We start from the raw sequence: 15,900 nt of genomic DNA, 5'->3' as shown, positions 1-15,900 counted from the left end.
GAGAACTGCTTTCAAGGAAGGAGGCTTATATCTAAACCACATCTATAGCCAAATGATCGCAATAATTATTTTTTGAAACCAGATCATTTAAGAACGAAATAGCTATTTTCGAAGGTATATAAAACTGATGTCCCATGTATGAACATCTTGCACAATTTAAGATAATTTTATGGAAGGGATACCCATTTGAAATCTTAACCTTTTTTTATGAATTCCTTATAAAGACATAGCAATCTTAATGCCTTTCTCATTTGCTTCTCAAAGAAAATAATTTGGAAAACGCCAAGAAAAGAAACATGGAAAGCATTTAACATAAACTGAAATCATTAATACTTAATGGAAAAACATAATAATCCATTCCAAGACATTTTAAAACAGCCACTATAAGATCATCCCTTCTAGGAGGCTGCAAAGTTCTTAAAAACCGGTGCTTTTAGTCTTACTCAAAGAAGGACTTGATGGAAACAGAACCTGTAAGACTCAAGGATTAGAAGGAGGTGGGTAGTGAGGTTCAAATGCCTTCAATGTCATTGCTTTTGTCATCACAGATTTCGACCAAGCTTGCTCCACTCCCCTCGGCTCCCTGTTGGAGGTTCTGGGTTTTTGTTTGCTGGACAGGAGGGATGCCCTTTCAGAGTTTCTTCAATTTCAGGGTTGCAAGAACTGGTTCTGAAATAGTTGGCAGTGTCAGTTGGCCAAATTTGTTTGCAGAAGCCTCTTTTGTTTTGAACCGGTGAGACCCAAAGTCAAGAACTATGTGGGTCAACTTAATGAAACCAAAATTGCAGGGTTCTTATCTGCCGATTTCTAAGATTATTTCATCACTTTCTGTCTTCTTTCTTCCACTACTGTGTTCTGTTGATGACCACTCTTAAGCTATCTCAAGCCCCCTTTCTAAGTGACAGCAGTCCACCCACCCCACCACAGCTGTCCTAAGACTTACTGGACAGAAGGAAAGGATACTGGACGGGTAGATGGCAGACAGAATTCTGAGGCCAATCCTTGTTGTACCTCTGATTTTGTAATCTTGGGCAAGATAGCTTAACTCACTGTCTCTTTCTCCTTCTCTCTCTCCATTTAAATATATATAGTGTACATATAATAAATATAAATATATATTGTAAGTATATAATATATAAATAATAATTATAATATATACTATAAATATAAATGTATATAATATATTTTTTCAAAGTAATGCATACGCAGTTAAAATATCAAATACAATAGAAGTTTTTTTTTTGTTTTTTTTTTTTTTAACCAGCCCTCTCTTAAACGATTTGCCTAGTTAAGCAAAGCTCTTCCTTCCATAGTTGGGACCTACTGACCAATGATCACAGCCAGTTAAATACCAGGGCCCCACCTGCTGTCTCTCTAGCCTACCTGTCAACTTTTGACCCCATCTGTTGGGATATTTGTGGACCAAGAGTCAATTGTGTTTGTTCCCAATTATGCTTGTTCATACAATTATTCAGTTCATTTATAAAATAGGTAAACCAAGGACATATGAGTGGATAAAAGAATTGCTATTCCTATAATAGTGTTCTGGAAAGACTCAATGAGGTTGAGTCATTAAAAATAAAATCCTATAGAATAAGAAGTGAAAATATAATGGTTAAATATTAGGAAAAGACTCAAATCTAAAAGGATTTTGCTTTATGTCTTCAAGTTCTCAATACACTTCAACAAAACCAAAACTAGATAATATAAATGATTATGGGCATGGTTTATGTAAAAAAAAAAAAAAAGTGCAGAACTTGAAATATGTAGTTATATTCTGTATGCAGAAATCCAGATCATATTCCCATGCAATTCTTCCGGTATTAATATTTTGTCCTTTTTCAATTTTTTATTTAAATTGTAGTGAGTTAAAACAAACTGAGGGTTGCGGGGAGATGGAGGTAAGGAGAAGGTGGTGGGGTTATGGACATTGGGGAGGGTATGTGCTATGGTAAGTGCTGTGAAATGTGTAAACCTGTACCCCTGGGGCTAAGAATATATTATATATTTATAAAAAATTTTTTAAAATTATAAAAAAAATTATAGTGAGTTAACATTTAGTGTAATATTGGTTTTAGGAGTAAAATTTAGTGATTCATCAGATTCATATAACACCCAGTGCTTATCCTAATAAGTCTGATATAAATTAGATAAGGTTCACATAAATACCAGCAACATGTCTGATATTTAATAAGGTTTCAGTACATACTAGATATTATTGTGGTTATTATTAATTTAATAATTGTGCTTCCAAGTAATTTTAGAAGAAAACAGAGAAGAAGGTTAAGTTTAGACCAAATTAATATTTCAAAAGAAAATATTGGGCTAAACTTTTAAATACAACAATAAGATGTTAGCAGAGAACCTAAACTTCACCACGGTCACTTTTGTATCAGAATACCAGTATATGAAATGAGGGCATTGATCATCGCATCTCTGAAAGGCTTAGCTGGAGGGGGAAGAACCCTGATTCATTCATGAAAGGTAACCCTGTTTCAGTTTTAACAACAAATTGCCACACAGTCTTAGGAAACTGTCCAGCCTTTTCCTGTCTTTGTATTCTCTGTTAGGTAAGGATGATGGTGCACAACCCGACTAGTTTCTCACTGTGGCCAGAGGACTTACTTTGAGAAAAGTGCACTGTGGTCATATAATGTTCTCTCACTTGAGTGTGAGTCCTGTTTGACTCGGCATGCTATTGATGATGCATGGAGTTCTCATACCCTGAGGAAAAGGATCGGTGAAATGCTATTTTTTTAATTGATTTCCCATCAAAGCTCTAGGACTATTCAGTGAGTGTGATGCTTATGCCGAGTTTCATTCAACAAGTGAAACGTGCTTTACTACCGAAACCAAAAATGACTCAGAAGAAAGTCATGGGGTACCTGGAAAGATCCTGTTTCATTAGATTGCCTATACCATTAAGCCCTTAATATCATAATCAATCTTATCAGCATGATATAAGAACATGTACACTGGATGTGAGGTTTAAACTCTTCTTCATTTCAGGGGTGGTGGTCAAAACCCAGTTAATTTCTGCTATGTGAAACAAGCCTGAAGGCTGACATTTAAAGTCATCTTCACAGTTGACTATGGAAGAACATTCATAGTTATTTAATATATGATCATGCAACAAGGAAGTCAGTATAATCTATACTGATTATATGGACTGAGCCCAACATCCGTGGTAGTCCATTAAAAATATTTATAGGGGGGCACCTGGGTGGCTCCGTGGGTTAAAGTCTCTGCCTTTGGCTCAGGTCATGATCCCAGGGTCCTGGGATTGAACCCCACATCATCGGGCTCTCTGCTCAGCGGTGAGCCTGCTTCCCCCTCCCCCACTCTCCCTGCCTCTCTGCCTACTTGTGATCTCTCTCTGTCAAATATTTATAGGAACAACAATGATTTAGAAGATACAATCAAAGCCTTTAAGAGCTATACACACTATTATTATTATTGAGTAGTGAGGGAAGGTGCTTTTCTTTATGAAGACAATTCATTAACTTGAGGTAAGTTAATAAAACAAATAAGCAGTATTTACTTTCTGTCCTTTTTATCAGAAAAGAAGTTTTTAGGGACATCTGGGTGGCTCAGTCAATTAAGTGTCTGCTTCTGGCTCAGGTCATGATCTCAGGGTTCTGGGATTAAGTCCTATATCAGGCTCCCTGCTAAGCAAAGCCTGCTGCTCTCCCTGCTTGTGCACTCGCTCACTCTCTTTCTCTCCATGTGTCAAATAAATAAGAAATTTTTACCTGAAAAAGAAATTTTATAATTTAATTTAATTCAGTACCTGTTCATACATGACACAAAACTAGGTTCAGGGAAGTTATAAAGAGGAGAAAGACCGGATCCTCCCTATGTTCAGCAAATTTACTATAAAATGTCAGAGACTTGCGTTCATCTAATACACTTCAGTCTGTGATGTGTGGGGAGCCAAACTAGACCAGGGATGAGTATCCAGTTCCTGACTGTACTTCACTATTATGCGCTAATGCCAGGTTTTCTGAGACCCTTAGGAAATTGGTGGACCATGGTTTCCTGGGGCTGGGGAGGAGAGAGGGGAAACGGCGGTTAGTGTTCGATGGGTATAGAATTTCAGTCATGCAGGGTGAACAAGTTCTAGACATCTTACTATACGACATTATCCTTTAGAGTCAACAATACTGTACTGCACATTTTAAAATGTGTTAAGAGGATAGGTCTCGTGTTGTCTGGTTTTTACCACAATACATTAAAAAAAGAATAAAAGAAATTGGGAGATGACCTTGCACAGCCTTTACATTTTTGTGATCATAGAGATGGGGGAAATAGCCAGTCATGTTCACATTTTTTAAGGAAATTACTTGATCACTGTAAGCCAGAGCTTGAAAGCAATACCCAATAAGAACAATTCCTCATGCAATCCGTAAGCAAACCAGAATGTCATGAGAGATAAAGGAGCAGCCACATTTAGCTTTTTGAATAGCCATTTTTTTCCACATCAATTTAATTTCCTACCATGGTTATGTAATGGATTATATAAACAATGAAAATGTGTTGAATAAAATCAGTTTCGTATGAAGTAAGATTTTGGGTTCTAGCCTAAACAATATTCTTATCGCCAAGCCATGCAAGTGTGATCTCAATCATGCTACTGTTACATGGGCGAACGAGTAAATACAGAGTTGCAATTACATCAAAGTGGGTTGAAGCATGGATCACATGTCAATTTCTAGCCCACGGGCATCAGTTGTACTGTAGGACCTATAACTTATTGATGAACTATACAAATGACTTATAAATGCCTTCATCCAAAATGCAGGAATTTCTAAATCAAGTGGAGCTGCTGATACTTTATACCAGGAAACTCATGACAATACTATTCAGAATGCCCTTGGGTGTATTTTTTAAGTCATTCTGAAGGCAGAACTGCATTTAATTGACATATGTATAAACTATACTTTAGCACAAATGAAATTTAGTGAAAGATTGATTAAAAAGGCAAATGCCAATAGAACCTTTGTCACAATTAGGATTAGAAAATAAATATCATCAATGAGTTACATTGTCAGCAGGTTATTTAAACGACACAGGACAGCAAACACACTTACTCCTATCACTGTTTAAGCCTCACCAGTCTTCAGTATTTTTTCAAGTTTTTATCAACATACTTTGAAAGGGATATTTTTAAAAAGCATACAGAGAACAAGACATTACATATACATGTATTTAATACAGGATCTATATTAATATATAGTTTGGCATGTCATATTATATATATGGTTTGGCATGTAATATATAATTTAATATTCATGTAAAGTTATATATTATATAATATATCAAAATTATAGATTATATAAAATGTGGTAGGGTATACAGTATATAATACATATCACACATTACATATGTGTAGTGTGTTATTTAAGGGAAGAATTAGAACTATATAATCTGGAAAGTGGAAATCTAAAGAGTCATACTTACCATGTTGCGGCTCCCTGGAATTGTTTTCTGAATGAGTTGAGGCTCTCCTCTCCCCAAAGATGACTAAGCCAGAAGGAATTTACTATGTTACATTTAGCAACTTCATCCAGCAGACAGAGGTCCTTCTTGATTATCAGGATGAAAAATCATTGGCTCAGGGAAAACTCAAAGATTTCTTTCTCAGTGCTCTTTACTACAGAATAAATGAACATTAGTTCTGGATGATTTAATATCCATGGGATCACTTCCCTCAAAGAGCCTTTTTTCTTTCATCCTAGATTTTAGTTCATTTACTCTTCCAGGCTTCACAGATCAAGGTGTCCAACAGTGAGCCATGGATACTCAACACCAGGAGATGCACACAGCGTATCTATTCCGAATATCAATGTTATTCAAAGAGGTCTGTCCCAAGGACTCAAAGAATCTAAGCAGAAAATATAATTGGATATAAACAGAGATTTATGCAAATATCCTAGGCAGGAAATGAAATTGGTTATTAACATACTGACACAGAACAAAGCAGAATGCAAAAAATTCAGGAAAATTCTCTTCCCTTCAGTGGACATATTCCTGTTCCACTTACCAGACCCCCACCCCAGTCCCCAGTTCTCTTTCTCTGATGCAGAGACAACAGGCACAAGACTCAGTCTTTTCTGTGGCAAAGTCTGAAAGTGCCCTGTTTCCTGTTAAGTGACACCAAGCCTGTCACTTCTTCAGCAGCCTAGAAACACAAGGGTGAGATACTCTATTTCTTGACCCTCGCCCTCGCACTTTATGATTTTCTTTGTTAGAAATTAAAGACTAGAGGCATTGAGGCATGTTTATGAAAAAAGTCTTAAAATGTATTTAGACATAATGGGCGCATATGAATTTCCTTCCTCTTTTTTTCCAGGATGGGAGCCAGTAAATTACCTGTAGCCTGTACCCAGAATCAGTGAGTCAACTTGACTTATGTTTGAGTCTTGGGTGGCTATAGATAACAACAACAGGAATATCTGAAAACTCCATCATGTCCCTCTTAAACACCTGTTCTTACACTGATAACAACTGTCACCAGAAAGCAAAGCTGAGGTGCCATTGTTGGGGTGTATCATCTAGGAAGGTGGGGAAGGGAAGTGAGCAAATCATAATCCTTGCCCCAAGGAATTTACAAAGGAAACCAAAGATTTTTAAGATAGATTTCAGTTATATCGAGCTTAATGATTAATTAGTGTTTATCTTATTTGAAAAAGTTTACATTTTCCCTGTTTTTATTTTTAAAGCATCTTACACTTCTCCAGGACATTGGACTTTATTTCCCAGAAATGCGTTCCTTTATAAATATCTAAGACCTCATTAATTCAGATATTGCTAATATACAATCTTGACCATTTGACCCAGACTAAGGAGAAATTTACCTTTAAAGTGTCTGCAGGAAATGAATTTGACAGGAGAAATAAAGGGAACACCTCTAACTTGTTTAAAGAGAATAATTGTTTTCATGGCTTTTGCATATACAGTGGTCTTTAGGCAAGAAGATTCAGCTATAAAGTAAGGATCCATGTCATTAAGCAGATGTCTCCTTAGACAGACTTTATTGGCAGGTTATAGTATTGAAAGTAATAAAACTGCATTGCTTTCAATAAATTCTGACTTCCATAGTTCAGGCTAGCTTCTCCCTTTTCCTCCCTACCTCCCCAAACTCATTATTCCAATCTAATGAAGTTTACTATTGTGTTACATGTGAATATAACATTTATTAATAGAAGATCGATTCCTATCATCTTTTTAAACTTACAAATATAATTTTTTATTTTTTTGGATGCTTATTTGCAACATTGATCACCTGGATGACAGAAGTATATTTACTTTTATAAGAAAAATGATCAATCATTCCCTCTCCCTTTCCATGACTCCATACAGCAGGTCATTTTTTTTTTTTTTTAGTTGAAAGCCAAAATTTCACAAAGCAGGCAAGATAAATTCTCAGGCTAATAATAGTGTAAATTTAAAATGAGGGGGAAAAAAGCCTGAAATCAGATCATGCCCCTCTTGAGGCATGTTGAAAAATTGCAGTAGTAACCGAATCACTAGTCATCCATCCATCCATCCATCCATCCATCCATCCAACAAAGGTTTAGTCAAGGACCATGTGTATTGCTTCAAGGTGTGTAGAGATAAATAAAATTCTCTTCTTATCTCCATTGTGCTGACAGCTATAAGCTGAAACAGATGAAGACAAATAATTTTCTGATGTGATAAGTGATGTGTTTTCCTTGTCAGCAAAGTGTGTTGGCAACATAGAGACTATACCATTATATCTGATTGGAGTAATTGGGGAAATATTTATAGTGGGTACAACATTTGAGCTCATTCTTAATGAAGACAATTTCTGCAAATAGGACATTTCAAATCAATATAAACAGAAGTATGGAGATAAGGAGGCACATAGAGTGCTCAGAAAAACAGAACAGACATAGTGAGTTGTGGAGAGTTGAGGGGTGGGAGAGCAGTGTATGGAATAAATACAGTACATTGTTAAGAAAATGTGCCCTTAGCTGGTGATTAGAAACAGCAGTTAAGGTGAGAGAAAGATTTGAGACTTGAAGGGTGAAGAAATGGAGCAAGATAAGGCTATTCATGGACAATTGAGAGAACTTCTAAGAACATAGAATAGAGGGGCACCTGGGTAGCTCAGTCGGTTAAGCATCTGCCTTTGGTTCAGGCCATGATCTCAGAGTCCTGGGATCGAGCCCCTGATTGCCTCCATGCTTGGTGGGGAGTCTGCTTCTCCCTCTCCCCCTCTGCCTGCTGCTCCCTCTGCTTGTGCTCTCTCTCTCTCTCTCTGACTCGCTTGCTCACTCAAATAAATAAAAAATAAATCTTTAAAAAAAACATAGAATAGAATCAACTTCTCCCTGAGATAGGAGAAGTGGAGTAAAAAGAAAAAAAAATAAATTTGAATGTGGATATAAGGAAATTCAAGGAAGTTTATGTCTAGAGGCTTCCATTTCTTTCTTCATGGTTAGTTAACCAAGAAGTGTAGAGTAGGAGGACACAAGTTCGCATCCTAGTTCAGCTGCCGTGAATAACTTAACATGGGTAAGTCACATAACCTATCTACATTTCAGTGTTATCTTCTGTAAAATAGAAGCAATAATAACATTTAATTCCTAGGTTGGAGAACTCTATAATGTGTGTGAAAGCATGTTCCAAACTATAGAGCACTCCGTATTGAGACGCAGCCTGACACACATGCTGACACACATGAGTGTCACACATAGCCTGACACACATGAGTGGCCAGAACACATCCTGAGTGACCTCACTGAGCTCCTGTCTGGATGAAGTGGGGATTAAAAGTTACTGAGATTATTAAAGATAAGATTTGCACGATGTATGCACATAAAGATGCTCTACTCGTGGTTGCTGTGAGATGGTTCTCCTCTGGGAAAAGGATCTTGTCCCTTGGGAAAGAGAAGAAAATTGCAATGGGAAATGGAAACAAGAAGGGGCTACATAAAAATGTTTTTGAGTGGAATTAAAAGCCCCTTCTGAAAACATGACTTTGCATGTATAGTTATACCTATGAGCTCCAGAGCAGCCAAAGCGGATGACTTGATGGGCTGGAGTTGGGGAAGATCAAAGCAGGTACTCTGTGATGGAGGGAACAATTAGAAATGTTGGTCAGTGCAGATCCCAGAAGCTTGCAAGCCTCCTTCAGCAAGACCTGTACTCCAGCCTTAATGCTGAGTTAGCAGAATACTGACTTTTCTATTCAGGGTCATCTGCCTATGATCTAAGGCTCTTGTCATTACCAAGTAATGAATGAGTTGCCTAACTACCGCAAGGTCAAATACTCCCCCTTCGGCTAAGCTCCAGCTGTGGGCTACTGCTCAGAAAACCCTTGGTTCTCAGTCTCCCCCATCCTCTGCCCAGCTTCCCTGTCTGCTTGAGTTTTAGTTCTTCCCTAGCACATATGGCAGTGAAAATTTTTCCACCTCCTCTGGAGTAAAAAACTTCATTTGGAACCAAGTAAAAAGGCTCCAGGCTGCATGCCCTTGGTCCCTCATGCCATCAGCACCCATTCCAGACCTCCTCAGTACAGAATTTGCTGGTTACAACAGGCAGGACCAAACTTCTCTCCCACACCTGGCAGTGGATTATCTCACCTGGCCACTAGGATAATGCCCAGTGTCCTCCTAAAATGTTTAGTGAGCCTTGGGGACCCCAGGAGAAAGCTGCCAAAACCTATCATGATAGGTATTAAACTTACCTCGGAGGGAGATATGAATTGCTAGAGCGTGTCCTCAATTTGCCAAATGGCAGTAATAAAGAAAATATAGGCTATATTGTGCACATTATTGACTCCTATTTTAATTAATGTAAGACACATTCCTCATTTGGGAGCATGGTTGATTCATTCACTCGGTAATTATTCATTAAGGATATATTAAATTCAAGGTACTACTATCCAAGATCTTTGGAGATAATGAATACAAGCATCTTCCATGGGTAACATTTGAAACATAAGGAAAACCCTGTCAAATTCAGACAAAATTCTAGGTTTCTGTGAATGGACAACTGCAGAGACTCCTCAGGGGTTGGGAAACCCCAGAGCTTTTTCTTCTCTCTCCTCAGGCTTGGGTCCCACAGTCCACTCTGCTGTGAATACCAACAGGGATCACAAAACTCACCTCCAAGTACCTGGCTTCCTATCTACTCCCTTCAGGCAGCTGTGGTAATCTGTGAATGTGTGGCTTGTTCCAAAACCTGTTACATCCTTGCTCCCCACACATCCTCCCCTGTATGCCGGGAGCTGAGCTGAAGTGCAGCCCTTCCCCAGAGTGGGGTGATGCTTCTGCTGACTCGGAGTCAAACCGGGTATTCTCCCACCTGCCGCAGACGTACGTCAGCTCTTTCTTGAGTGAGTTCTCCATGCCCAATGCCCTCTGCAACCACCGCTTCATCCCCGCCTGGTTTGCACGCAGTCTTCATTCTGCACCTGCCAGAGGAAGCCACTCGCCTCTCATTAAAAACAGACGCAGACATTTTTCTCTCCATTTCATTTCTTTAGCCCAGAGTACACCTTCCTTCCGTCTCCTTTTGTAATCCGCGTGTCTCCTGTTTCTAGGTTCTTTATGTATTTTCCTCTTTACACCTCATCTCTACCCTTTATGTAACTCAGAGTTTAGTGGACATTGAACGAAATTTTTTTTGGCTTGTTTGCCCCTTAGTTGGAAGAACACAGCCTCCTGTCAGTTCGGTGGCAAACTCAAAATCAGGAGTCTCTGTGCAGCAACATTTCATTTACATATTTTTCTCATCATTCTTTAAAAATATTTTGCTGTGTAGTGAAATGATGGTCACTGGGGGACAATCCCGTGAACCACTGGATGAACATCACAGACTCGGAGACCTTGATAAAGTGTTCAAGGCAAAGACCAAAACTTGAACCCTCTTCCTACGGATCCTATACTCCCTGCAGCCTCCATTTATAGATACTGGAGGAAAATGCTTTCCTTCTATTTCACGAGTGGAAGTAATTCAAAATCATTTCTTAGGGTCATTGAACTGTGAAATGTTCCATGGATTTTCAGGAAGAAAATCTTCAGGCAAGGTTTGTGTCTCAGCGAAATGGTATATACACACATTCGAGGGTAGTACCTTTTTACATGTTGATAGCAGACTGTGTCCCGGAGTAGAGGGGCCACCTTTGTGGAAAAGCTGTGGTGGCGTGTGATTTTAAAGAAGAGATGCTCCTGGTCGCTACTGAGGTGTCCCTCGAGAGTCAGTCTGTACAACCTGTGCTCACGCCTAGACCTTTGTCTTTTGTGATGCGATCTCGTAGGCACAGTTCCTGGAAGAGGCTGGTGCTTCCGTGTACCCAGTGTCCTTGTGTTCATGCAGCTCCAAGGAGACGAAGCATGACTCCTATCCAGGAGCATTCCAGATTGCAGAAGGGTGGTTTCTGTACGGGGTGTGGGAGAGGGGACTCTAGTCACAACCTGGGCATGGTTCCGGGGCGTCTTCTAGGGCACACCATGCTGGTTCCTTTGCACTTATCTTCCCTGGGGAATGAGGAGAACTGAGAAGAGGTATTAATGGTGTTAGAATCAAAGTTATTATTAAAGTTAGAGTGTAAAGGGGGTGGTTATCCCTATTTCATGGGCCCTTAACTAGCAGCCCTGCATTTACGTGTGCCTGGGACATGCTTCGCATTGTCAGCCAGAACATTCCTTTCTGTAAACCCAGGATTACAGAAGCTCATTGGAAGGGATAGTTAGAGACTTTTCTACAGCCTTCCTGAGCTTATGGGAGAATTAAGCCTTACAAATCTTATAAGAATTGATGAACCTGGTGATATTTTTAAAAATGCAGCATAAACCTTCAGATTCATGGCCTAATCATCACAACTGGAAAGCCCTTATGCTTCAGGATTTAAAAAAAAAAAAAAAAAAGCACTCTTTGCCAGCTTTACCTACTCTCAGACAGACTCCAGTACTCCAAGAGCTTGCAAATTCTGCACAAACTGACACTATTGTTCCCACATCTCTAAAAATAAACAGTGGCATTGTTGGTTTTTTTGGGGGGTGGGGGGTTTTGTTTTGTTTTTTGGTGGGAGAAAGAATGTATGTTATTATTCTTGTACGGAAATAATTAACAAAGAAAACGTGGCATCCCACACTTAATTTAACTGTTCTTTTAAATATTTTCCTCATACCTGAATTACATGAACATCGTATCTTAATAAGCTGATCTGCAAGTGTTTTTTTCCCCTTCTCATTGAGGTGCAAAGTAATCTAGAGGGTCAAGGTTTCCAATCTTTTTCTCTTGCATTAAAATGATCTGTCATTTCCATTGTGGCTACACCCAAAAGTCAATTTTTGGTCTGGTTAAAGTGCCCTGTAGAATAATTCAGTGATTACGAAGATGGAATTCTTCTCGAAGTGTAACTACTCCACTTGCTGGTGTATGGTGGCAATGACATTCATCTTCGAAACGATCCCAGTCCAGAGCAGGGGTTTTTCGTAGTCGTGTTCCAGCATTTTCTTTTCTTCTGAGTAATTCTTTATCTTTACGTTTTGGGGCTTCGTAATGAATGGAGGCTTAACTTGGAGAAACTGAATAAATTAATAGTGCCATCCTACATTGTAAACCAGGTATATTAAATTCAATAGAATAAGAATTTTTAAATATTTCTCATGCCTAGAAAGTAGAGAAATATTCTGAGTGATGTTTAATGTTAAAGGTTTGTTTAATAATAGAGCCCCTTAATTTTTTGAATTGAGGTACAATTTATGTACAATAAAATGCACAAATCTTAAACTTCCAATCCAGTGAGTTTTGACAACTGTGTATACCCTGTATAATGGCCGAAATAAGTAAGAAATCAAATTTCATACACTAAGTAGTTCCCTCACGGCCTTTTCCAGTCAATTCCAGCCCACGACCCTACCGCCTCCCTCTCACCCCCTCATTTCCTGTGTTCTCTCCAAGCAGTCACTTTCTTGTCTTTGTCACAGTAGGTTAATTGGGCCTATTCTTGGACCTCCACCGAAAGGAATCATACAACATATACTTTGTAAATGCTCTATTCACTTACCCTAACATTTCTGAGATTGTTACATGTATCAGGAGTTTATTCCTTTTTTTATTGTTGAATAATGTTCTATTAGATGACTGAACTACAAATTATTTCTCTGTTATCCTCTTTTTGACATTTGAGTTGCTTCTAGTTGGGGACTTTTATGAATAAGATGGCTCAGAAATTCTAGTATAAATCTGTTTGTGAATATCTGTTCTCATTCTGATTGGATAAAGACCAAGGAGTAGAATTGCTAGATCATAAGGTAAATGTTTAACTTTGTAAGTAACTGTCCAACGCTTCACCAGCAATGTTGAAAGTTCTAGTTGCTCCTTATCCTCATCAACAGCAGGCATGAAATGGTATCTCTAGTGGCTTTAATTTGCATACCATTGATGGCTAATGATGTAGATCATCTTTTTATGTACTTTGCCCATTTGTATCTTCTTCGGTGAGGCTGTTCAGGTTTTTTAAAGTTTTGCCCAATCACTTATCTATTGTTGATTGTAGTTTTTCACACAGTCTGGATGTAAGTCCTTTGTCAGATACATGTACTGTAAATATTTGCCCAGTTTGTGGATTACCTGTTTACTTTATTAAAAATGCCTTTTGGGGCATGTAGCTGGCTCAGTCAGTACAGCATGCAACTCTTGATCTTGGGATTCTAAGTTCAAGTCCCATGTTGGGTATAGGCAATACTTTAAAAAAAAAATGATAAAGTGCCTTTTGATTAGCTTAAATTTTAAAATTTGATAAAGAACTGTAAATTACTTTTTTCATTTGTGGTTAATGCTTTATAGGGTCCTAAGAAACCTTTCTTTACCCTGAGATTGTGAAGATATTCTGCTGTTACTCAAAAAAGTGGTGATAGCAACTTTTTAAAATTGGGAATAATAATGACCATTTGCAGGCAGATGAAGAAGCCTGCTTGTAATGACTGAAACACAGGGCTGTCTCTGCACTTTTACAAATTTGTGATTACTTGTTACTTTGCATGTGTCTCCTTGATTTATCCTCTTTTTTCTGAGAAATAGAAAGTAAATTTGGGTGCTTTGTGAATTGTCAAGATTGAAGTACTGGGAAAGAAAGCTCAATGTGAAGTTTGAATGTCCTATATATGATAATGACTTTAGATAATGATCTTTATAGTACAAGTGATTTTATAGCATTATTCACTGTCCTTGAGCAATGACTTCAATTCCAGGGAGCCAGACCGTGCTATTTCTATTTTTTGGCCTCATCTTTGCAGCAAGAGGATGAAAGCAAATTATGAAACTTTCCTAATAATATCATTTGCTGCAAACATTGATTTAAATATACAAAAATTTTAATATTTTAAACATATATGCAGTATATATGTATAAAATTCTCGTCACCTTTACTAAGATGATACTCTCACATCTCCTAGAGCTAAGGAAATCTCTGAAAATATTTTATTCCTTTGATTAATATTTATTAATCCATACTGTGTGCTAGGCACTGGGTATGCTGTGGTGAGCAAACAGACCAGATACAGACCTCTAGGGGCTTACTCTCTAGATGGGAAAAGGTATTGTCTAGATTTTGCTAGATCACCTGCAGGATATTATAGGACACTGTGAAAGACAGCAAGGGGGACAATTTCTTTTAGAGATGACTGCCTCCGCAGGTGACATCTAATCAGAGACTTGGGTAGAGGAGGACCCAGCCATGTAACAGGTGGGGGAAGAGCAGTCTGTGCAGAACCAGCACAGGTGAAAGCCTTAAACAGGCAAGGACCAGTATGATCTAGATGAGGGTAGTAAGGTGTAGTGCACAGAGGGGACAGACGAGGTAAGGTGAAGTAGGAGAGAGAGGTAGCAGCAAGATCACTGATGGGCCTTATTGACCATGGTCAAGTGTTAAGGTGGTGAAGACTACCCTACCTTTCAGGACCATGTAAGCATGATCCACATTTCTCACAAAATATGTGCAAGGTTTTTATAGCTAGAGTAAGGGATATTAATATTTTGTTTAGAGTCCCTGAAAAGTAGCTCATATTTATTTATAAGTGATAACTGATAGTACATGGCCCAGGATGACTGGAGTCACTCACTGGTGTTCATTGATGACAAAAGCTCCATGAAAGTGTGAGGCAGAGAGAGGGTCACTAGCCAAGTGAATTCAGATTTAGAACCCACCTAAGGGCTATACGGTGCCAGTGCCTGAACATTCTGAAGAAGGAGGAAGACGGCCTCGAGTCAGATTAGGTTGAGGTGAAGTCTTGAAATAATGTCCAGGATTTAGGATAAGACCACGTGAGGGACGTCAGACCTCATGTACACCAACCATCTGTAGATTATCCCCCATGCAGACTGGATGGAGAGAAACCAGAAACAGAAATTCCACTAAAAAGAGTTTGAAAGTGTTTGTGTAACTTATGCAGAATGGTAAAGGATAGGAAGACATGAAACCAAGAATGGTTGTGCAGAAACCTCTATCAGTTGGTCAGATTTGCTGACAACTCTCAATTTTCAAGACCAGCCAAGTTTATTCAGGTCTAGAGCCCCTATATGACTCTCTCTGTGACTCGAAGTTATTTCTGGTCTTTAGGAAGTATGGACAAACCATGCCATCTATGTGTCCCTTCCCATGGGGTCTTCAAGAGAGGCAAAGGTGTGGCTGGAAGCTGTGGGACAGCTCTGGGCAGGCAGATGAATGAGCTGCGTGCAGGGTGAAAGTCAGAATCCTCTCCCTGCTTCTGTGCCCCCATCGCAGGCCGAGCAGCATTAACCCTTCCTCTCCTCAGTTAAGATTCCTCTGGCTCTCTCCCAAAGGTGCATAGTGCCTACATAGACATACACACAACTCCATCTCTAGTGATAATCTAATCATAGGAAAATGCAAACCACATCC

The 15,900-nt window shown here is 38.8% G+C and overlaps 1 protein-coding gene across 1 annotated transcript in view; it reads left to right on the top strand.

The window, feature by feature from the left end:
* LOC111142738 (carbohydrate sulfotransferase 9) overlaps positions 1-15,900 on the top strand; it is a 185,935-nt gene that overhangs the window by 80,142 nt on the left and 89,893 nt on the right. Inside the window, 1 exon segment of the mRNA XM_022496030.1 lies at positions 6,353-6,394. Within this exon segment, the coding sequence (XP_022351738.1) occupies positions 6,353-6,394 (42 nt within the window).

This window comes from Enhydra lutris, unplaced genomic scaffold (assembly GCF_002288905.1).
Source record: "Enhydra lutris kenyoni isolate GAN:26980312 unplaced genomic scaffold, ASM228890v2 scaffoldscaffold8, whole genome shotgun sequence".
Classification (NCBI taxonomy): Eukaryota; Metazoa; Chordata; class Mammalia; order Carnivora; family Mustelidae; genus Enhydra; species Enhydra lutris.
The sequence above is the reverse complement of the archived record's forward strand: the minus strand, read 5'-3'. Positions and strand labels throughout refer to the sequence as shown.